Source organism: Schistocerca piceifrons, chromosome 8, assembly GCF_021461385.2.
Source record: "Schistocerca piceifrons isolate TAMUIC-IGC-003096 chromosome 8, iqSchPice1.1, whole genome shotgun sequence".
In the NCBI taxonomy this organism is placed as follows: Eukaryota; Metazoa; Arthropoda; class Insecta; order Orthoptera; family Acrididae; genus Schistocerca; species Schistocerca piceifrons.
The window spans coordinates 17,566,831-17,591,992 of NC_060145.1; the positions used below are offsets into that span (position 1 = coordinate 17,566,831).

General features: G+C 44.3%; 1 protein-coding gene across 3 annotated transcripts in view; it reads left to right on the forward strand.

Moving 5' to 3' along the window:
* LOC124711365 (peptidoglycan-recognition protein SB2-like) overlaps window positions 1-25,162 on the forward strand; it is a 134,999-nt gene that overhangs the window by 90,051 nt on the left and 19,786 nt on the right. For all 3 annotated transcript variants that reach the window (XM_047241405.1, XM_047241406.1, XM_047241407.1), the window contains exon 2: window positions 7,255-7,512. In XM_047241405.1, coding sequence (XP_047097361.1) covers window positions 7,255-7,512 — 258 coding nt within the window. The remainder of the gene's footprint in view (window positions 1-7,254; window positions 7,513-25,162) is intronic.

The window sequence follows — 25,162 nt, forward strand, 5'->3', positions numbered from 1 at the left end:
TCGTCATTCTAAGCGTGAGAAACGACAGACGCAAAGGTAATCTCGGGAGTACCCCAAGAGAGTTTCAGAGGGTTGTTACTGTTTACAATTTACAGAGGACAGGCAAAATAATGTGTACTTACTTGGGAATGGTTTATTAATAAGGGATTGGACCACCATTTGCCCGTAATACAGCTGCGATTCTCCTTGGAATACTGGCATGTAATGATTGTATAGTCTCCAGTGTAATGTTACGTCACTCTTCAATCAGAACCTCTACTAACTCCTGTAGTGACGAGAGAGGCGGAAATCTGCTCCGGAGTCTGCACCCCAATACCGCCCACAAGGGTTCGATAAGGTTCAGGTATGGGGGCTGTTCTGGCCACGGAAGACGCTGCAGTTCAGTTGCACGCTCCTCGTACCACGACTGTACCGCCCTGGATGTGTAAATGGGTGCATTATCGTCCTGAAATACGGTATCATTCTTGGGAACAGCAGTTGAACCGTGGATGCACCTGATCGTCTAAAATGCTCACATAACCGTTGGCTGTAACACGGCCTTTGAGAGTAATGATGCGACCAGCAGAGTACCGTGATATGGCTACCCACACCATCACACTTCCACCTCCACGCTTAACCGTTGTCATGTCACAATAATGTCACAGTGCCCAACAAACTCCAGTGGCACAAGCTACAATAGGTGCATTGTGTATCATGGAAAGATTTACTGTTGACATTCTGATACGACTTTCGGAGATGTGACAGGCAAGATATTACTTGCCCCACATCAGTCTCGCAAAGTCATTAGAATGAGGATACCAAAGAAATCAGATGTCGTAAGAAGCTTTACCGATAACCATGTTTCCCACATGGCATTCGCGGATTTAACGGCATGGGAAAGGGGAGTGGGGGCAAATACAGATATGAGAAGCGCCCTCTCCCACACATTGTAACATGTCCTGTGGAGTGTAGACGTAGGTGCAGAATACTGGAATAGTGTATTCATTGTAATCGTTTACCACCCCACAGACGCATTCTTGTGCATCAGCGCGTGGCCACAGCAGGGATTAAAGCTCCCCAACATCCTTCCTCATACCATATTCGCCTGCTCTGGCTTCAGTTGCCTTCATCCTCTTATCCAAACTCAAATTTGCCCTTAGGGGGAGGGAAGGGAAGCGGGGAGGCATTCTGACGATGTTGAATCGATTCAATGGAATGTGGCAAATTCTGAACAGCACCCCGGTCTAAGCTTTTGCTAATACGTCTAAAACTAATATAATAATAACAATTTAACATCGATTTGTACTTTGTTTTGAATTAGCCTCAGAACATATTACCCTACTGTGCAGGCGATGCCATGTTTAAGGCTGCACGTGGTCTCCCCCAATCGAGTCAGTTAGCTTCAGCGTGCATGCGCCTGTTATCTCGTAGCACTTCATTCAAAATTAAGGTAAACTTTTCTGCCAGAACTACATGGTTCTGGTAGACGAAATTCCACTGTATTCTCTCTACCAAACGCTTTAATAAATTCCTTTTTTAGAAGACACCGTAGTCGCGGTTCACCGAAAAAATTATTTATTTGCTCTATTGTAAATTCGGCCTTCTGTACTTATCAATTCGCATCCTGCAAAAGCTAAAAAATAAAGAACAGAGCGCAAATGTAAAATTGCAGTTAAATCGAGCCTTGCACGCGGCAGTTATGTTAGGAAAAACGCTAAAAATAACGTATCATTTACACTATGCTTTAGCACATGCCAAAATCTAATCATCTTCTGATATGTATACATAAAAACAGATAACAATAGCCGCGCGGGATTAGCCGAGAGGTCTGAGGCGCTTCTGTCATGGACTGTGCGGCTGGTCCCGGCGGAGGTTCGAGTCCTCCCTCAGGCATGGGAGTGTGTGTTTATCCTTAGGATACATTGGTGAACAATGATGATTTTTAGAAGTTTATAGACGATTTTGTATGACAGTAACAGTATGTGATGCTATGGTTCAATGGGAATGCTGGTGATACATGAAAATGATGATGGTTATGGCAGAGATGGAATGATGAGTATGACTGTGGTGCTCTGTGAAACCACAAGTAGCGACTAAAAGTCAGCAAGGGGAGCGAGAAAAATGAAACGATGGTTTGAGATGGGACGTTGTGACTAGTGTTGGAAACAAGGGTACATCTCCGGATGGTTTCATCTTTGGGGAGGTGCAGTTTGTCAAAATTACGACAGGAGAGCAAGGATAAGGCACAAAGGTGCATGGAGGGTGAAATATGGACATAGGGGTACAGGAGGGTACCTAGATCGGCGGTTAGTCCAAAGGTGCTCTAGGAAGAGAAGGAAGGGGTAGTAAGTGGATGACATAGTACAGGACGCTAGTTAGAGTAGGTAGACGGATGAGGAAGGCGAGGCAGAGCGCATGTCTTTCCTGGATTTCAAGGGACTTGTAGGATGTTGGGGAGGCGGAGATCTAGGCAACGTTGGCTTAAGTGAGTATGGGGCGCATGCGGGATTTATAGGTGAGGATAATGGTAGAGGGATGTTCATGGGATGCAGTTGGTTACCAGTTTTAGGCGGTTTCGAGCTTTTTGTTGCATGTATGTAGGTGTGCACTGCATGTTAATTTTCTGTCGACGGTTAGTCCTAAATACTTTACTGTGTTAGTCAGAGGGATGGGTTGCTTGCAAATGAAGAGATGCAAATCTGGACTAGGAAAACGCCGGGTGGTGTGAGCGGAGATAGTATCTTGATTTTTCTGTGGATTTACTTGATACAACGTATACAGACGATGGTTTTATGACTATCCAACCCACTTTAATAATTTTACGGTAGATGACATACGTACTGCTACGCCACACTGTAATAAATAAATTTCCTATCCCATCCCTCATAGAATATGACCGTATCATAATATACAATGCTGAATTCTGTCAAAGAATGTAAAAATGGTATTAAGGTAGTCTGATAGTACACGTTTACTGTGCAATGTACGACCTCTGACGAGGGCAAATAAAGTATGGCCTGTGAATGTCTTTCCCCACCTGCTGCCTTCGTGTAAACAATGTAGTTATTTGATGGGATTCATGTAAAGATGTAAACACAGTAATAATATATGTAATTTAAACTTTTTTCACAAAATTGGTAACATTGTGCTAGTTTAACGCTGATGTATCCTTACAGTTAAAAGACTCATCATACAAATACGAGCAGCTGCCTACCTGTTCTCATTACCAGCCCCTATGCATTACCTCATCCCCAATGCACCACATCTCAAGCTCTGTCCAAAATTCATCCAAGACCACTTCTACACAAACTGGAACGCTTACCAGGATCCATGGATACCCAATTTGGAAGCCACTCGCTAACCTTACAGCAACATGATGACATAATCATACCACATCCTTCCCACTCATATTCCCATTAAGACCATATATTCTCATCGCCCCAGTCTCCCATTACAAGCCCTACTCCTCCAAGAATCCCATCGCTTATACCGTTTTTTCCCTCCCGCTCATTTGTGGCTGGAATACACTCACACGCCACTAGCAAATACAGAGACAGGGCAGGAACTTATGAAATGTAGAGGAACGCTGGGACTGGCACCAGACATGCACCAGATTCGATGCTCCACTTCCCATTGACTCTCCCAAGTATTGGAAACCATTCTACCGCCTCACTGGCAGTGATCCCAACGCTCACTACCTGCTCCCTCGCAGCAGTTCTACATAACAACACGAGCAAAGCTGTCCACTCTGAATCTTATCTCTTCGACATCTGTTCTAATCCTGATGACTCTCATCTTGGTTACTTCCTTTCCTCTACAATAAACTGCCTCATCCCAGGCGCCCACTTCCACTACTTAGATCACATACTACAAATAGCACTGCCTCATCCCAGGTTTCCAGCTTCCACTAGCTTCCACTACTTAGACTACATACTATAAACAGAATTAAATGTACCAATCATAGGAAGCAACAAGTAGTTCAAAAAAACACACTACCCCTGCTCACGACTGCATTACTTATCGATACCTCAAAGAATGCCTCTTCTTCTTTGTCATCGCCCTTACAGCTCTATAACACGATCCTCTCTACAGTTTCCCATCAGCTTCCCCTGAATGTTCAGCAAGTTCTTCAAATCCTCCCTCTCCTGACGCATTCATCAACAAGTGAACCAACGCCATCTCTTTCCTGTTCACCAGTGTAGCTTCCGTCGTAATTTCCTTTCTGATGATCAGCTACTGCACCTCATTCATCTCCTGTCCTGTCAGTTCAACAACCGCAAAGCCACTGTTTTTGTCTTCCTTGACGTGGAGACAGCATGTGACCAGATAAGGCATCCTGGTCTCCTCTTCAAACTTATGTTTTATGCGTTTCCAGTCAAGTATGTCCTCCTCATTGCGTCCTTCCTATCTAATCACCCATCCTTCATCACTATCAACAATACCAACGCCCATACCTTCCATCCCACTACAGTTATACCCAGAGCCTTTGTCCCGTGTCTTCTTCTTTATCTCCTTTACACTGCTGATTACTCCGAAACCACCTTCATCAGCCCATCTCCCTCAGCAAGCTAAAGACGCCGATTTCGTTCAGCCTGCTCTCTAGAAATCTAAAAGATCTCTCAAAATCTTCTTTTTAATTTAAGATACGGGTACTATGCTGGCTGTCTGAAATCCACACCCATCAGACTTGCTGGTTCTAACAACACAGAAGGGTTAACTTACACATAACATACACGTGCCAGATGATGAAAGTTCTTCACTGTGAGCCTACTGACGCATGTCCTATCTATTCTTCCTTTAACTCTCTTCATAATTTCCACCAAAATTCTAACATAGAAATGATGAGCTTGAATGGTGTCAACACTAATCTGATAAACACTTGATTTATTATTCTTCAGTCACACCTAATACCTCTTCGTATTATTCTCACCCGTTCTACAGAGACTCATTCACTAAACTCCGCTTGGTTAGTGTGTGTCATTGCAGTTCGGAGTTTCACGGTCGACTTTGAATTAAATGTCATTCCTAGAGTAATGAAATATAATTATGTCTGCAAATTATGAAATTTTCCTGAGATATTAAAAACTCTACACGCACACAATTCGCTCCGCATGACCACTCTATCCAGACTGACTCACTTTCTAGTGTCGCAACCACACCCTGCCATTTTATTGGGTCTTCCCCGTCAGCCACACCACCTCTATAGAGCAAAGATGCGTAAGGGTAGACTCAATCCGTCAGCAACGGGATCGATACCTGTACCCTTACAACATCCATCAGTTTTTAAGACGAATCACCAACATGTCTTGCCTCCACGACTTGCACCTTACCATTTACAACTGTTTCATCCAATTAACTAATCTACTAAAATATGTTGGACCAACCCTCGACCAGCAACTAACATGGAAACGTCACCTACCAATCATTCAACAGAAATCCCGCAACTAAAACTACTGAACATCGGGATTGCACCCTCCACTCTCCTGCACACCTCCAAAACATCGATCTGACCCATCCACTCCTGTGCCTATACTGCATGCATATTCGCTCCATCGAAGTTCTGTAAGTCCCTCCAAATCCTTGAATGCCTTGCGCTCTGCCTCGCTTTTCTCCTCCACATAGAATGTCTACCATCTTATCAAATTCCCTCCTCTCCTCACCCACGCTGAACACCTTATATCCTATGCTATCTGCAAACGAGATTCCAATAGCCCCATTGTTTCCCCAGTGATCAACAATCCTGGTATCCCGCTGTGCTTTCACAAACATGTCCAACTGTCCCTACAACTATGCACAGTCCATATCCTATCCCAACTCAACTTCATCCAGCTCCCTCTCCCACACATTGAAATCTGCCCTGATATTTACTCATCCTGCCAACTATAGCTGCTCCCCTACCTATCTCACTCCACACCAGATCTCCCTTTTGCCTCTCGTCTTTCCCTGTCCTCTTCCCTCAAGGCTCGGACTCTTCCTCACCTTCTGTCTTCCTAATATGCATCCCAACACTTGCTTTAATCTCCTTTGCTTCCTATCCAACAGACCCCTATATTTTTTCCCACACCTTTCCACCCTCTAGAACACATTACCCCATCCCCAACGTTTTCTCACGTTGCAACTCCTTCCCCTTTTAACTGCAAGAGCACCACCATTTTTGCAATGTCTTTCAAATACCTGTATTTGTTTTTATTTTTTAATCCTTTGATTTTAACCTAAACAACAAAGAAAATGTAGTATTTCAATCTTTTATTTAAACGCCAAAAATTTTTTATTCTTTTTATACATTTTGAAACCATCTGCTAACTTTTCAGTTTCTCATCACATTTTTTCCACCTGAGTTTATATTTCTAAAAACACTTTTGGCTGTAGAGCTCCAGACAGTCCACCCTCTACCCATATGGGGCGAGGATGAAATAACTATAAAGAGAAATATACGGCCATGAGGCACATTCGAAGGTTGGAACCAGTCTTACAGTCAGAAAAACAGCTGCCCGGGCTGTTGTCAGGGTTGGAAACTCAATAGGGAAAAGTTCTCGGCTCACTGTCACTATCTTCGGTTCCAATGGCTCTGAGCACTATGGGACTTAACATCTGAGGTAACCAGTCCCCTAGACTTAGAACTACTTAAACCTAACTAAACTAAGGACATCACACACATCCATGCCCGAGGCAGGATTCCAACCTGCGACCGTAGTAGCAGCGCGGTTCCGGGCTGAAGCGCCTAGAACCGCTCGGCCACAACGGCCGGCAACTGTCTTTGTCACCAAGTTTGCTGTCAGTCGTTGCCGCGAGTCATCACCCTCACTGTCAATCATCGCTTTGCCAATGGTCATCACCTTCGCTGCCAGTCATCACCTCCTTCGTCAGCCAATATCACAGTTGCCAGTCACAGTTTTCACACCCATAATTTCCTTTGCCACCATTTTCATCACGTGCCTGTCCCTGCCATTGCCGAGTTTCTTCCAGCTTTCTGTACGGCTCGCTGTACGCTGAACCAACTCATGACTACAATGTCCACAGTCATCTGTTCCCACCCATACTCCACTTCCATCTCCTCTTATTTCTTTACCCCTATTTTAGTCCCATCTGTTCTCCCCACATCCACCTTTCCCATTACTCATATGGTTCCATCTGTCTTCAGACACACACACACACACACGCACACACACGACACACACACACACACACACACACACACACACACACACACACACACACACACACAGGCGCGCGCGCACTCTTCATCCCCAGTCTCAACAGACTCCTTCTTTTCAGATAATACAACTCCAGCACGTGCGGCAGCTGTATTACCACCGCCACCGCAGCCAGCGTCGGCAGGACTGCACCAGTCAGCAGCACCACCGACCCTTATTGTTGCTCTGTTGCCAACGCCTTCGTCACTATGTCTGGATCCAGAGGCAGAAGAGCCAGCTGCAAATACTCTGGCCTCAACCACACTTCCGCAAACTTCATACGCAGCAGCTGTGTCTGAACTAGCAACATCTGCATCTGCTTCAGCTACACCAGCTCCAGGTAAGGGAAAAGTCCACACCACATCTCAGTCCCCAACCAATAAGCTCACACAAGCTATCCCCAACACATCCTTCCAAACAACCTATGACGCACACTGAACCTGCAACTGAAACCCAAAAAACCCCACTGCAGCCCCACACACCAGAACCTATGGACTCCGCTACTGTCTCATCCCAAACGTCTCCTCCATAAACATTCCTTCATCCTGTCATGTCTGGACGTCAAGATACTCAATCCTAAAACCAAGTCGCTTGAAACTGAAAAGAATCTTCCAAACTTTGACAAATTTACAATTAATACCCTGCAAAGTTCCATCAACACCAAGTCCTGCAGTCCTGATTTCCATACCCACCTGCTGCACATACTTCCTGCCATAAATTTTGGTTCACATGCCTTCCTGCTCCCACGTAGCCCACCAAGTCCTAGACAACACCAAAACCCACACCACTCGCCTGCTCTAGCTGCTGTGATCAATGTGGCTGATCTAAAGATCACAATGGGCAGTGTCGAGCAGATGCTAAATTCGTCACGATTCTCAGATTCGAAGAGCCCTCTGAATTCACCACAACTATGATTCAGCATTCCTAATCGGTGTCTTCTCCGAAGACACATGTACCACAGAGTACTTCCTTCAGAATGGAGCCTTCATACACCACCATAAACACAAGGTAGAACCTCCCTGATTCCGAGCCTAAGCCTACAATTTCCACAGATGCCTCTTCTACAACGACCTTTAACCCTACACTGCAAAAACCCAACTTGTGCCAACACTGTCCTAAAATCCAGTCCCCAGCTCTCTGCAACACGTGCAACTAATTCCTAACCACATACTCCTACAAGTGTAAAGCTATGTCCCCTTCAAAAAAACGATGAACTGACCATCCCAATGCATCCTCACGACGCATCACTTCACCCAAAACAACTCCCTACACCTTACACTCACTGATGAAGACATTATCCACTTCATTATCTCTGTCATTCAGAATGCACAACCATTCGAGTGTGCACATATCCTCCATGAAGTCATCCTGCCAGCCCGTTCTGTTCCATGCAAATAGCACTGTCACGTATTCCTAAAACCAGTTCCCCTTCTTGTTTTCCGGACTAGACACCCTGGCCTAATACTCTCAAACTCAGCCTTGTGCAGCACATTCGACCCTGGAGCACCCATCCTAACCCGACAACATAGCTAGATGGTTCAAATGGCTCTGAGCACTATGGGACTTAACTTCTGAGGTCATCAGTCCCCTAGAACTCAAAACTATTTAAACCTAACTAACCTAAGGGCATGACGCACATTCATGCCCCAGGCAGGATTCGAACCCGTGACCGTAGCGGTCGCGCGGTTCCAGGCTGTAGTGCCTAGAACCGCTCGGCCACCCAGGCCGGCCCCATAGCTAGATCCCTCCCATCACCACATCCCTAACAAATCACATTCATCTACCTTTTTTCTTCTCCATAACAAACATCAGCTTCCTGTCCTCATCTTACGTCCAGTCTCCATCACGAACTCTTTACATTCACCCATTACGAGCAGCTGTCGTCAAGCAAATAACGATGTCAGCATCGTCTCGTCAAGCAAGTCTCTTTTCTCTTTTACGTATTTACAAAGCTCCATGCAAGTCAGCTTGTAGTTAAACCAGCACTGTAAGATTGATTCCAGAGCCCCTGGCAGCAGTCGATTTCTTACATCAGTCCACTGGGTTGACATCAGCGCAAATGCTCTTTCCACAGTGGCGTCGTGTGCGGGAATAGAAAACAAATACTCGCATAATTTTAGCAGCTGGCATTTGTGTTCAGAATTTTCGGTTTCCTTAACAAAGTAAATCCACCTGTCTTCCACGGGGAGTTCCGTCTTCCATTCTTCTGAGTCACGCTTAATTTCTAAAAAGCGCTTCGGATGCATGCATCCCTGAAAACAAAGCGACTGTGACGCGGTTGTAGTCACTGCGGGAACACCTCGATGCAGGCGTAGCTGCGCCACTCTTCCACCGCACCCAGTGGATCCACACACGAGGTGCAAATCGCCCAGCTCTACGTCAGCAAGCCTATCCACAGTGCTGCTGTGCATCACCAACACTGTCGGAAAACAAACCCGAGACAGAAACGAGCAGTACGGGATGGAAGCTTGAGGGCGAAAAGCGAAGTGGACATTACTGTCGTCAACAGCAGGTGGGGAGAGTGGACGCGGCAGTTTGTTGTCAGACAGGACACGCAGCGCGTACCGTCAACATTCGCTCTGCTGTCCACAATTCACCGTGCGGTACACATACAAAGCCTATTGGGACAAGAAACCAAACTCAATATAATAACTTTAAAGTCAGTACCGCCGTTAGGCTGTTGTTTATTTACAGTGTTACATTTACACTTACGCAATCATGATTTCGGCTTCAACGTGCCATTATCTAGTGTTTTAAGTGTTATAAATTGCCTAAGATGGCATACTGTCGTATTAAAATACACTATTAGACACAGTACATCAAGATGGTGTACTCAGTAATGAAACAAAGCAGCAGGCACTCCCAGAAATATCGACTCTTACACAATTTGTCTAATATTGTATTTTAATACGACAGTATGCCATCTTTGGCAATTTATAACACCTAACACACTTGATAATGGCACTTTGAAGCCGAAATCATGATTGTGTAAGTGTAAATGTAACACTGTAAATAAACAACAGTCTAATGGCGGTACTGACTTTAAAGAAATATGTTATGACTGTGGCCCCGCATTATGAAAAAATTACTAAATGTAATAAGTCTGTAGCGAGCTACCGAGCAACTTGGGTCCCTTACATTAAAGTAGTCAGAAGTTATTCCTGAACAATTTCTGAAAGTTCGTCGGTGGAATTCTGGTTGCTCCTGTATACACTCCGTTCCTTATAATTAAATTTTTGCAGTATACCAGTCTCCTATAGAAACACTCGCGATTGGTAAGTTCTTGATTGTTATTGACTTTAATTTTCCTGTGACCGTGGCCTAATAGATAAATGCTAATCGGATGTAGCCTCTTTGAGAGTCGTTCCCAATCAAGATCATCGACAATGTCCACGCAAAGATGAAGCGTTCTGCAATAATCAACACCAAGACTGTTTGATTTATATATCCTGTTTAGACACAATATGTAGCAGTCACTATTTTCGTCTCACGCTTGTAGTTATGGTCAAATTCTCTAATTATGAGAATATTGAAGGGCGGTTTTAATTTTTTAAAACCAATCAAAAGCCAAGACCGCACAATATATTTTTTACTCAAGATAACCGGTTTCGACAGTCTAGGCTGTCATCTTCAGGTCTTAAACATTTTTTTGTAGTAAAACATGTTCATTGTACTCTGAATCTCATGCACAAAATGTCAAGTGGATAAAACTCAGCACATTTCATGCATGAGTTTCAGCGCGAAATGAACTCATTTTACTAGCAAAAATGTTTAAGACCCCAAGATGACAGCTAAGACTGTCGAAACCGGTTGTCTTGAATAAAAAATATTTTGTGCGGCCTTGGCTTTTGAACGGTTTTTAGCAATTAGTTATGATCAATCTTATCATAGGTCAGAACCGTTAGTATTCCGTCACATGCTGTAAGAATGGTCACCATACACAATCCTCCCTGGAATCCAAAATGTGGCCAGCGCAGATGACGCGAACGTGGATATTTGGCACATTGTAAACCTTCAAGACACTTGTCAAAAAATATCATTTGTCACGAATCGGTAATTTTTTGCTGGGGTCCAACCCACAGCAGTGGGGACTCTCTCAGCCGGTACGACACGACGCATAGCTCACGCCCCCGCTTTCGAGGTCGATGAACTCCAAACTCGAATTCCGGCTGACTCTTACTCTCTTAGCGCTAGTGGTGCCTCACAACCGATTTTGCCTACCATCGACCTGTGCCAGGCAAAACGTCTTTATCGTTGGGTAAGGGATCGCGGACTCCATACATCCCCGCCCTAAAAGACTTCTTCGCAGCCGTAGGATCCAAAGAAGATAGAAAAAGTTGTTACAGATCACAAAAAAGTAAACAACGTGAAACTTAAGGACAAACAATAATATTACAAAGCATACCACATAAATTCCTTTGACGCCGATAGTGCACTGCCTCTACAATGAAATAACACAAAAATATTACACATCTTAGTGAAAAATACTAAATGTTATAAACAAATGTTTTACGTTATATGACACAGAAATTATTTCTTTGTAAAAAGTAATGAGTATTTTACACAGGTTTAATTTGCAGTTAATAATGAAAACTTACCCCTTTCAGCAGTCTGCGTGGGACATCAAACACATAATTGTTGCTGGTTACTTTTCCTGTAGCACTGCACAAAAAAAGCTCTTATTAACGTATCTCAGCTGCCGTTCGGTGTGCCATTCTTTCAGCAGGGCTTTTGCCGCCCCTAATGTTATCACTATGTAACGTCCCCTCTGGTACAACGCGTGAAGGCTACAGAGAAAATATTTCATACTAATGACTGTTCTACACTAAAGCGCCAAAGAAACTGGTACAGGCATGCGTATTCAAATAGAGAGACATATAAACAGCCAGAATACGGCGCAGCGGTGGGCAACACCTATATAAGACAACAAGTGTCTGTCGCAGTTGTTATATCGTTTACTGCTGCTACAATGACAGGTTGACAAGATTTAAGTGAGTTTGAACGAGGTGTCAGCGCAGAACCGATGGGATACAGCATCTCCGAGGTAGCGATGAAGTGGGATTTTACAGTACGACCATTTCCCGAGTGTACAGTGAATATCAGGAATCCGGTAAAACATCATGTCTCCGACATTACTGCGGCCGGAAAAAGATCCTGCAAAAACGGGACCAACGACGACTGAAGAGAATAGTTCAGCGGGACAGAAGTGCAACCCTTCCTCAGATTGCTGCAGATTTCAATGCTGGGCCATTGTCAGCGTGGGAACCATTCGACGAAACATCATGGATATGGGCTTTGCAGCCGAAGGCCCACTCGTGTACCCTTGATAACTGGACAACACGAAATTTTATTTCTGCCCTGGGCTGTCAACACCGATATTGGACTGTTGATGACTGGAAACATGTTGTTTGGTAGGAGGAGTCTCGTTTCAAATTGTATCGAGCGGATGGACGTGTACAGGTATGGAAACAACCTCATGAATCCATGGCCCCTGCATGTCAGCAGGGGACCGTTAAAGCTGGTGGAGGCTCTGTAATGGTGTGAGGCGTGTGCAGTTGTAGTGATATGGGACCCCTGATAGTCTAGATACTACTCTGACAGGTGCCATGTACGTAAGCATCCTGTCTGATCACCTGCATCCATTCATGTCCATTGTGTATTCCGGCGGACTTGGGCAATTTCAGCAGGACAATGCGACACCCTGTACGTCCAGAATTGCAACAAATTGGCAACATGAACACACTCCTGAGTTTAAACACTTCTGCTGGCCACCAAGCTCCCCAACATGAACATTATTGAGCATATCTGGGATGCCTAGAAACGTGCTGTTTCCCCTTCGTACTCTTACGGATCTGTGGACGGCCTTGCTGGATTCATGGTGTTAGTTTCCTCCAGCACAACTTCAGACATTAGTCGCGTCGAAGGCACGTCGTGCTGCGGCACTTCTGCGTGCTCGCGGGGGTCCTATACGATATTAGGCAGGAGTACCAGTTTCTTTGACTCTTCAGTTTATTATTATCTTTAACAATGTATTAACATCAAACGTATTTGGCTAAACATTACTTCAGTACAACAGATTATACAAGTAATTGATAATGCTTTAATCTGTATTAAATCCTTCACTTATAAATCTCTTGTTAACGTGGTTGTCCAAAAATAAGTTTCAGAAGGAATGGGTACTTATTCTACCCGGGATTATGTTTCTGTACTTGAATAGGTGTTATTTATTTTGCAAATAAGGTAGTACATATTTTTATTCTGTTGACAGATATAGTTCAAAATTTGAAACATCAGTACACATCATTCCTTTTACTGTGACAGCACTCTATTTTTTTAAACTCAATACAAAAGTGTGAATAACCAAGCTCAACATCCAATTAGATCATCAAATTATTATTTCTTTGTTGTTCGTGAGTAATTCTCCTTTTATTCTCGTTGTACCTTACTCATCATCACTTACAACATAAATACATACAGATACAAGTAGGGCAATTTGTGTGATAATAAATGATATTGTTCAACTGTTATCTCTTAAACTACTCCATATTTCATATATCTCAACTCACATAAATCTCTATCACATCTAACTCTCTCAAACTCAGTATTATTCTTCCTTCAAATATATACTCCTACACATTCATTAACCTCCTTATCACCTCAATAAATACACAAACATGCCTCCATGCACGTTAACTTCTCTACACATTACTACTCTCATCATATAAAACATCCCTGCACCTCATATTACTCATATAACCGAGTACCTCACTATCAGTATGTCATTTCACACTTTTTTCCTATTTGTCACAACCATGAGGTGTTATCTCATTCTATTTCATTGCCGTTCCTCTGCTGTTTCAGGACTAGCGAAACAAATTTACAAGTTTTCAGAAGAATTATCTACTAACACTAATTAGTCTTTCTCAAGATTTTGATAAATGTTTCATCTAGATTCGGCATTTATCTTTATTCTTTCTGGCACTACTGCTTGTATAGTATGATTTGGAACAATTACAGTAGTTACGTCCTCTCATTATTACTTCATAATACTGTGACGAATGTACCACAGGTTTTACTGAACTGATTCTAAATGAGATATTTGGCAATCACTGCTTAATCTGCTTAATAATTTCCACGATTTTCTTAAACCTAAGGACAGGAAAGATTGGAGAGGAGTGAGACTTGAAACAGGATGTAAAATCTCACCCAGCTGCGAGCATACCAGTGGCTATTTAGTATACTAGCAAAAACGTTGCTAGTTCCCTATGCCCATTCTGGCTCTACTTCGTCACCTGGGTTGCCCTTATCTTCATATTGCATGGACAGTACCTTTTTATGTTTTCAACATGTTCCTTGTCATGAGCTTTCATTGTTTGTACATAATCTATTTCCACAGTGTTTGGATGTTCAATCCGTCTCACCCTACATATTTCCTATATAAACATGACTGATCTTATCTATCTCAGAATTCATTTTCTTTGATTTGGCATGCACTTTCACTAACACCAGGCCCCCCACTCGATAAGTTATTGACTTTACCAGTTTATCATGTCTATCTTGTCTCCTCTTTACCTTCTCCCTCACACACACTTCGACTAGTTTTAATTTCTTCTCCCATTCTGTATCGCTCCCTGGTGGCAATTCCAGTAATTTACGAAAAATACTATCAGGTCCCTGGTTAAGCAAGATCTGAGATGGGCAAATCTGGTAGAATCATGTGATAGGTGGTTCCAGACACATTCAAAGTCGTCCAACTATTCCTTCCACGAACCATGTTTCCTGTGACAGTATGTTCTGCATAGACAGTTTAGCTCCTTCATCGTCCATTCTGCAGGATTGGAGGCCACTCTATACCTGAAGATGGCTGTCCTTTCTATACGACGTCTATCCAGCATTTTTTCTCCATTCTTTGGACCAAAATTGTGATCCGTTACCACTCAGAATTTGCACAGGGTACGTACTTTATTGAAATAGCCCTTCTCAAACTTATTAATGATAGCTTTGATGGTGGCTTTCTTCAATATGCAAAATTTTACAAACTTGGAAACAAGTTCTTCAGCAACTAAGACTTGTGGGTAGCTTCCTTGTGCTGCAGGTAGAGGTCCAAACAGACAGATGCCTACGATGGCCTTAATTGATGTCGGTATGATTGAATGCACACAGCCTTTATGTCGGACTGGGGTTGTCTTAGTCTTTTGGCTGGTATCACAAGTACTTGGTACTATGCGTATACACCTTCCCCTTTTATTGACAATGCGATCTAATTTCAACTTATTTCTTTCGTCCATAAGGAGCATTACTATAATGTGTGCAGCAGATTAACTTCTCCACTATGTGCTCTGGCACACATAGTTTCCAACTTTCTTCACTTTCGCTATTTCTCTTGTTTAATATTTCATTGTGGTCGTAATAGTAAGTACGAATCTTTTCTTCCTCAGCACACTTACATTTGATCTTAATCATCTTAGGCTTTCATCTTCGTTTTTCTCCCTAGGCACGTTCCTCGAGAACCTTCTTAAGAATTCCGCATGTTGCAATCTTTTCACTAGGTTGATCCTAATATTTCTTCTCCCTGTGGTGTGTTCACTGCTACCCAATGTGAATCAGTTGGTAATCTTGATAATGCATCAAGTATTATGTTGGGTTTACCAGGTTCGTATACCACTTAAAAGTCGTAGTCTTGTAACATCAGTGACCACCTTGTTAATCGACTATGTCGCAGTTTGATGGTGGTCAAAAATGCCAGGGCTTTGCTGTCAGTAACCACCTTCGCATATCTTTGTGTCAAATAGAAATGGAATCGTTTGAAACCCCATACAATTGCTAGTACTTCCTGTTCTGTATTAGAATATTTTCTTTCCCATGCATTTAAACTTCTGCTACCAAATGCTGTAGTTTCTATCACTTTGGTATTTCCATCTGTCTCCACTTGACATAGGTACATGCCCGTATGTGCAATCTGTAATCTGAGCTACCTGCAACGAAATAGAAGTCCTTAGTAAAATCAGGCTGGTACAATATTTCTGCATTATGCAAAGTTTCCTCCATCTTTTCAAATTCCTCTTGACAGCCTTTTTTCCAATCTACGTCATCTTTGCCTTCGTTAGCTTCGTCAAGTTTGAGCCATTGAGTACAGGATCCTTGATGAACGTTCTATAGAATTCACAGACACAGAAAAACAATCTCAATTGCTTCTTAGTGCTAGGAATAGGAAGTTGCCTAATGCCTCCAACTTAATCGGATTATGTAAATACCCTCCTCTGAAATTATGTGACCTAGGAATTTTATCTGATTCACCAAATTCTGATTCGCCCAGATTTGCTGTCACCGTTGACATATCAAATGCGTCTAGGAGGGCATCTAATTTCTCCAAGTGTTCATCCCATGACTCACTCACAATTAGTGGTTCATCCACATAGACAGTGTCTTTTCTAAGTAAGTCTTCACCTAGAATTTTATACAGTGCTCTGATAAATTCAGGGACGGATACATTAAGGCCAAATAGCAGAACCTTGAAATGGTAACTCCTGCCAGTGTATGTAAAAGAAGTATAGTGGCGAGATTCTGGGTCAAGAGATATTTGCCAATATCCAGTGGCCAAGTCAGTGCTACCGAGTGTATTCGCTCCTCGAAATTTATGAATCAATCCTCCTATCATCTCTGGCTCGTTCCACTCTAGTTCAACGATTCTGTTCATTGTGTGTGCATCCAGCACGATCGCAACTTTCCCACCCTTAAATCCACTACAAACAGGGGATTATTAGACTGTTGGCTCTTTCTATAACGCCAAGGTCCACCATCCTCTGTATCTCTTTCTCTACTGCCTTCCTTTTTGGTACAGGATGGAATATTGTTTAATACTGAATGCCTTATGGTCCTTTATTTTCACTCTGCATTCTGCTTCTCTTATGATACCCAGCTGCAGAGAGAAGACATTATGGTGCTTGTACAATATTGTAGTGAATTTCTTCATCCAGATGTGTCACCCTTTCAAGTTTCTTGCCCATCATATCTTCCCTACGCTGATCCTCTTGCACTAGCCCATCGTAGATTATCGGCACACATTCTTCCTCCAGCTCTTCGTCTTGTTGTTTGGCTGTGGGCTGCTCTTTATTGCATAAGATCACCCACTTAAATCCTTCCTCTTCATTTTCTTGTTCTCTTCTATAGAAGTTAACTTCTTCCCCTCTCTCTTTTGCTTCAACAGTGTCTTCATCAAAACTTACTACCGCTTCCGCTTTGTTCAACCAATCCATGCCCGCAATAACTGTCTTGTTCAGACCTTGCACTATTAAATATGTTCCTCATATTCTTCTCGCTCTACTTCAAAGGTAACCAACACTTGCTCTTTAATGGGTTTGCGCTTGGCAGCTACAGCATTCACAACTCTCACATCATTCACTGGAAAACTCGGAAAACAAACATTTGCATTCAATATTTGTTCATATAGCTTCTGGGATGTAGCACGTGCTTCACTTCTTGTGTCTGTTAGGGCATCAGCATTCAGTCCACAAATTTTGATTTTAACGAAAAGTAATAGGTAATATGGGTTCTTTGGACATTTGCTCATTTTCCTCCATTATGTCTCCTCTCAGATCTCCACCATCATCATGTTTAATAAGGTTAAAATTGGTCTATTTGGTCTCACTCCCAACCACACCACACCTTTAGTGCTGTTTAGTTTTCCGTACTCTCTACTTCTTCAATTTGTACCCCATTACCCATTCGTCTGTCTTCTCTTCTCCCATAAATTTTTTAATCATCTTTTCTCCGGTGATCATTGTGAAGTTGATGGCCATTACTGTGGTTACCATATCAATGACCTCTGCCCCTTTCTCTGTAACTTAGTGAGTTGCCAAATTAATTTACTTGGTAGTTATTTTCTCCTTGGTTTTGCCCATCATTTGGTTGTTTTCCTGCAATAGAATGGATTCTAACTCCTCCAGTACTTCTATAAGTATCTCTGTCTTTAATCAAGCTCCCAGATCGGTTTCCTTGCACTCTTTGGCTCAACCTCCTCTTAACTGCAAATATCATTCTGTCATCATTTAATGCTTGCTCCAACGCCTCGTTCAGCTCCCATAAATGTTCAGAAAATTCTCTCATATTAGCCCTGCAAGTGTTAAGAGGCTTGTGATATAGTAAATCTTCGGCGTTGTGCATTGATGACTCTTGAACCAGAACTTTTTCAGGAATTCTAACTCAAATTGGTCATAATTACTGAGCTTCTTCCATCTTCTTAACCTCCCCTCCCCTCCCAAGTGAAAGCTTCACCATCCATTCTATCTACTTGCAAACTGAATTTTATCTGCATCTCTAAAATGTAATGGGGAAAACCCCTCTTAACCACTTACAGTTAGTAAATATTCTCAGGTGGAGTGTCCCTTTTGGTTTATACTTCTGCTCTATGTTAGTTTGTGCATGCCCCACTATTAATGTTGTACCGCTAATCTTCCTCTTCATCTCTTCAGTTTTACTCTCCAGCTGGTGTACACCATCCTGCAACTGCTTATTATCGTCCACAACTTTCTGATTGTCTTCCTGCCTCTGCCCTTCTGTCACCTTCTTTAAATTTACTGTCAGATCCTTTTGTCTGTTTCCTAGTCCATCAAGAGCCATATTACATTGTTGTTGCAACTGTTTTACTTCTTTGATCTCTTGATCGTGACGTGTCTCTACTGCGTGGATCTTCTTTCTAAATCAATTTTAACTCCCATAATACCATCCTCAACGTTTCCCACTTTCTCTTCTCCCTTCTTGCCCATATCTTTGCAGAGTAAGCCTGCGTTCTGCAGCGGTTTACTATTTCTTTCGTCGATGTCTCTCTTCACTTATTCCTTAAATTCCAGTAACCCCCTGTACAAAGCTCCTTGAACTTGTAATATCTTCCGTATAGTCTGTTTCATTTGCATCCTTTGCTCGCTTACCCCACAAGCTCTGTACGGTGTTATGTGATCTTTCCTCATCTCCTCATGTCCTCTTCCCTTTGTGTTCTCGGAATATCTTCTCCATTTTTTTATTAACTCGTGCCCTGTTTTCTTCGTTTTCTCATACCCTCGCTCTTCCTTTTCTTCTAATGCAAAACAAGTTAGAGGAGATATCTGTATGGTGCGAAAATTGGCTACTGACTCTAAATAATGAAAAGTGTAAGGTCATTCACGTGAGCGCTAAAATGAATCTGTTAAACTTCGGTTCCATGATAAATCAGTCTAATCTAAAGGCCGTAAATTCAACTTAATACCTAGTAATTACAATTACGAACAACTTAAATTGGAAACAACGCGTAGAAAATGTTGTGGGGTAAGCGAGCAAAGGATGCATTTTATTGGCAGTACAATTACAAGATACAACAAATCTACTAAATACACTACTCTTGTCCACCCTGTTTTAGAATACTACCGGCCGCTGTGGCCAAGCGGTTCTAGGCGCTTCAGTCCGGAACCGCGCTGCTGCTACGGTCGCAGGCTCGAATCCAGCCTCGGGCATGGGTGTGTGTGATGTGCTTAGGTTAGTTAGGTTTAAGTAGTTCTAAGTTCTAGGGGACTGACGACCTCAGATGTTAGGGGACTGACGACCTCAGATCCCATAGTGCTTAGAGCCATTTATTAGAATACTGCTGCACGTTGTGAAATCCTTACCAGATAGGACTGACGGAGTACGCCGACAAAGTTTAAAGAAGAGCAGCGCCTTTTGTATTATCGAGAAATAAGAGAGACAGAGAGTTACTGAAATGACAGAGGTTTTGGGGTGGACATCGTTAAAACGAAAGTGTTTGTCGTTGCCACGGAATGTTATAACGAAATTTCTATCACCAACTTCTTGCTCCGAATGCAAAAATATATTGTTAACGCCGACCTACATAGGCAAAAACGATCATCATAATAAAATAAGGGAAATCAGAGCTCGCTCGGAAAGATATACGCGTTCGTTTTTTCCGCGCGCCGTTCGAGAGTGGAGTAATAGAGAATTATTGTGAAGGGGGTTCGATGAACCGTCTGCCAGCATTTGAGAGTGATTTGCAGAGTATTCATGTAGATGTAGACGCAGATGAAACTTTATTTTCATGTGACTGTGGTCCAATAGATAAATGCTAAACGGATTTAGCTGCTTCGAGAGTTGTTTGTAATCAGAATGCAGCAGCTCAACAATATTCACATGATGATACAAGATTCTGCAATAACGAACCGTAAGATGTTTTACACAGTTTGATTGGTGTACTCTGTTTGGACACAATACGAAGCAGACACTACTTTCGTTTCACACATGTAGTTATGGTTAATCTTATGACAGGTCAGAATTTTTAATATTTCATCACACTTTGTGACAATAGTCACCATAGAAAGTTCTCACAGCAACCCAAGATGTGGCCGGCGCGTTTCATACTATCGCGGATATTCGGCAAACAGTAAGCATTTAAGTCACGTGTCGAAGAATATCATTTGTCACGAATCGGTAATGTTTCGATGAGGGTCAACCGATGGCGGTGGGGACTCTCTCAGCCGGTACGACACGATGCGCAGCCCACGCCCCCGCCTGGACTCGGAGGATTCCTAGCTCGAATTCCGACTGACTCTGATCGTGTCAGCGCTAGCGGCGCTTGACTATCAATTTTACCTACCACCGATCTGTGCGTGGACAAAACGTGTTTGTGGTTGGGTAAGGGATCGCGGACCCCTTACACAATGCTCTTAACCCAACATTGCAATGTTGTTGTTGTTGTTGTTGTTGTTGTGGCCTTCAGTCCTGAGACTGGTTTGATGCAGCTCTCCATGCTAGTCTATCCTGTGCAAGCTTCTTCATCTCCCAGTATCTACTGCAGCCTACATCCTTCTGAATCTGCTTAGTGTATTCATCTCTTGGTCTCCCTCTACGATTTTTACCCACCACGCTGCCCTCCAGTACTAAATTGGTGATCTCTTGATGCCTCAGAACATGTCCTACCAACCGATCCCTTCTTCTAGTCAAGTTGTGCCACAAATTCCTCTTCTCCCCAATTCTATTCAAAACCTCCTCATTAGTTATGTGATCTACCCATCTAATATTCAATATTCTTCTGTACCACCACATTTCGAAAGCTTCTATTCTCTTCTTGTCTAAACTGTTTATTGTCCACGTTTCACTTCCACACATGGCTACACTCCATACAAATACTTTCAGAAACGAATTCCTGACACTTAAATTTATACTCGATGTTAACAAATTTCTCTTCTTCAGAAACGCTTTCCTTGCATATTGCTTCATTGCAATAGTACAAATAAATACACTGAAGAGCCAAAGAAACTGGTACACGTTTCTAGTGTCGTGTAGGGCCCCCGCGAGGACGCAGAAGCGCTGAAACACGACGTATATGGACTGGTCTAATGCCTGAAGTAGTGCAGGAGGGAACTGACACCATGAGTCCTGCAAGGCTGTCCATAAATTCGTAAGAGTACAGCACGTTTGTGAACAGCACGTTTCAAGGCATCCCAGGTAATGTACATGTCTCGGTAGTTTGGTGGCCAGCGGAAGCGTTTGAACTGTGTAGCAATTCTGGATATGTGGGGTGTCGCACTGTCTTGCTGGAATTGCCCGGGTGCGTCCGAATGCACAATGGACACATACGGATGCAGGTGATCAGACAGGATGCTTACGTACGTGTCAGCTGTCAGAGTCGTATCTAGACGAACCAGGGGTCCCATATCACTCCACCTGCACACGCCCCACACCATTACAGAGCCTCCACCAGCTTTAACGGTCCCCTGCTGACATGCAGGGTCCATGGATTCAAGAGGTTGTCTCCGTACCCGTACACGTCCATCCGCCCGATACACTTTGAAACGAGACTCGTCCGACGAGGCAGCATATTTCCAATGTCGGTGTTGACGAGACCAGGCGGGGCGTAAAGCTTTGTGTCGTGCAGTCGTCAAGGGTAACCGAGTGGGCCTTCGGCTGGAAAGCCCATATCGATGATGTTTCGTTGAATGGTTCTTGCGCTGACACTTACTCATGGCCCAGCACTGAAATCTGCAGCAATTTGCGGAAGGGTTGCACTTCTGTCACGTTGAACGATTCTTTTCAGCCGTCGTTGGTCCCGTTCTTGCAGGATCTTTTTTCCGGCCGCAGCGATATCGGAGATTTGAAGTTTTACCGGATTTACGATATTCATGGTACAGTCGTGAAATGGTCGTACGGGGAAATCCGCACTTCATCGCTAACTCGGAGATGCTGTGTCCCATCGGTCGTGCGCCGACTACAACACCACGTTGAAACTCACTTAAATCTTGAGAACCTGCCATTGCAGCAGCAGTAACCGATCTAACAACAGCGCCAGACAGTGAGTGTCTTACATAGGCTTTGACGACGGCAGCCCCGTGTTTTGACGGTTTACATATTTCTGTATTTGAATACGCATGCCTGTACCAGTTTCTCTGGCGCTTCAGTGTCACTTCTACTGCTAATGGCGACTGAGCTGTCTTGTCAAAAACTTTTACAAGACCCTGAATCCCACCCGGGAGAAGTAAAATTTATCTTTTACTCTTATAAGGTTTTTGTGTTGAATAACTAGAGAAGGAACGAGATACCACCCATTCCTTTTACACCACGATCAAAACCACTGGGCGCGCAACTGTCCTCAAAACACACTGAACATACACTCCTGGAAATTGAAATAAGAACACCGTGAATTCATTGTCCCAGGAAGGGGAAACTTTATTGACACATTCCTGGGGTCAGATACATCACATGATCACACTGACAGAACCACAGGCACATAGACACAGGCAACAGAGCATGCACAATGTCGGCACTAGTACAGTGTATATCCACCTTTCGCAGCAATGCAGGCTGCTATTCTCCCATGGAGACGATCGTAGAGATGCTGGATGTAGTCCTGTGGAACGGCTTGCCATGCCATTTCCACCTGGCGCCTCAGTTGGACCAGCGTTCCTGCTGGACGTGCAGACCGCGTGAGACGACGCTTCATCCAGTCCCAAACATGCTCAATGGGGGACAGATCCGGAGATCTCGCTGGCCAGGGTAGCTGACTTACACCTTCTAGAGCACGTTGGGTGGCACGGGATACATGCGGACGTGCATTGTCCTGTTGGAACAGCAAGTTCCCTTGCCGGTCTAGGAATGGTAGAACGATGGGTTCGATGACGGTTTGGATGTACCGTGCACTATTCAGTGTCCCCTCGACGATCACCAGTGGTGTACGGCCAGTGTATGAGATCGCTCCCCACACCATGATGCCGTGTGTTGGCCCTCTGTGCCTCGGTCGTATGCAGTCCTGATTGTGGCGCTCACCTGCACGGCGCCAAACACGCATACGACCATCATTGGCACCAAGGCAGAAGCTACTCTCATCGCTGAAGACGACACGTCTCCATTCGTCCCTCCATTCACGCCTGTCGCGACACCACTGGAGGCGGGCTGCACGATGTTGGGGCGTGAGCGGAAGACGGCCTAACGGTGTGCGGGACCGTAGCCCAGCTTCATGGAGACGGTTGCGAGTGGTCCTCGCCGATACCCCAGGAGCAACAGTGTCCCTAATTTGCTGGGAAGTGGCGGTGCGGTCCCCTACGGCACTGCGTAGGATCCTACGGTCTTGGCGTGCATCCGTGCGTCGCTGCTGTCCGGTCCCAGGTCGACGGGCACGTGCACCTTCCGCCGACCACTGGCGACAACATCGATGTACTGTGGAGACCTCACGCCCCACGTGTTGAGCAATTCGGCGGTACGTCCACCCGGCCTCCCGCATGCCCACTATACGCCCTCGCTCAAAGTCCGTCAACTGCACATACGGTTCGCGTCCACGCTGTCGCGGCATGCTACCAGTGTTAAAGACTGCGATGGAGCTCCGTATGCCACGGCAAACTGGCTGACAGTGACGGCGGCGGTGCACAAATGCTGCGCAGCTAGCGCCATTCGACGGCCAACACCGCGGTTCCTGGTGTGTCCGCTGTGCCGTGCGTGTGATCATTGCTTGTACAGCCCTCTCGCAGTGTCCGGAACAAGTATGGTGGGTCTGACACACCGGTGTCAATGTGTTCTTTTTTCCATTTCCAGGAGTGTATCTGGATCACTTGCTCTTGGGACGAACTAGTGGTAGTCACAGCAACACCTCCAGGAAGAGAGCACCGACTCGCTATCCACTTTCTCTGCATCAGCATAAATGCTGTCTCCAACATCAGCAATCCCTGCAGTTCGCCGGGCAGAGTGGTCGAGCGGTTCTACGCGCTACAGCCTGGAACCGCGCGACCGCTGCGGTCGCAGGTTTGGATCCTGCCTCGGGCATGGATGTGTGTGTGATGTCCCTAGGTTAGTTAGGTTTAAGTAGTTCTGAGTCCTAGGGGACTGCTGACCTCAGAAGTGAAGTCCCATAGTGCTCAGACCCATTTGAACCATTTAAACCCTGCAGTTCAGCTTATGTGAGGTCTGTGGGAACACTCCTCTCCCTGCAGGAAACGCCTGTTCCATCTTTTTTTCTGTCCTCTCCGATTGTTACGTCGCAAATGCCGGGTACACCAATTACGGTGCATTGCATTCAGTAAAATGTGGCTTACAACTGCAGCAGAATCAACACTAACCGCGCCTGAACATAAGGTAGTACTAGCAACATGCAGTAACTTTACAGAGAGAATTTAAATAATTCTTTAATATCCCTTCAAAGTATCATTAATTAAAACTTCCGGGCTGAATTGCCGTGGTCCATATATAAAACTTGTTCTCCTTCCTGACGTTTCGTTGCCTACTGCGGGCAACATCTTCGGGCTGACGCTAAACATACGGGCCTGAACCTTGGCCCGAGGTATGGAGTCCAAGCTTGGCACAGCTGTTCCTCCAAGATCCTCTTGGGTTGGAATTGTGTTGCCTCTCGTTCTGGATGGTCCTTGCGTGTTGCCTGGTCGTAAATCCTGGTTGCCAGCATGCAGGCATGCTGGCGGTGACGTTGGATGTTCCTGTGGTACTTTGTGTTCTTCCCATCCCGCGCTATGTTGTTCAGCGCGGAC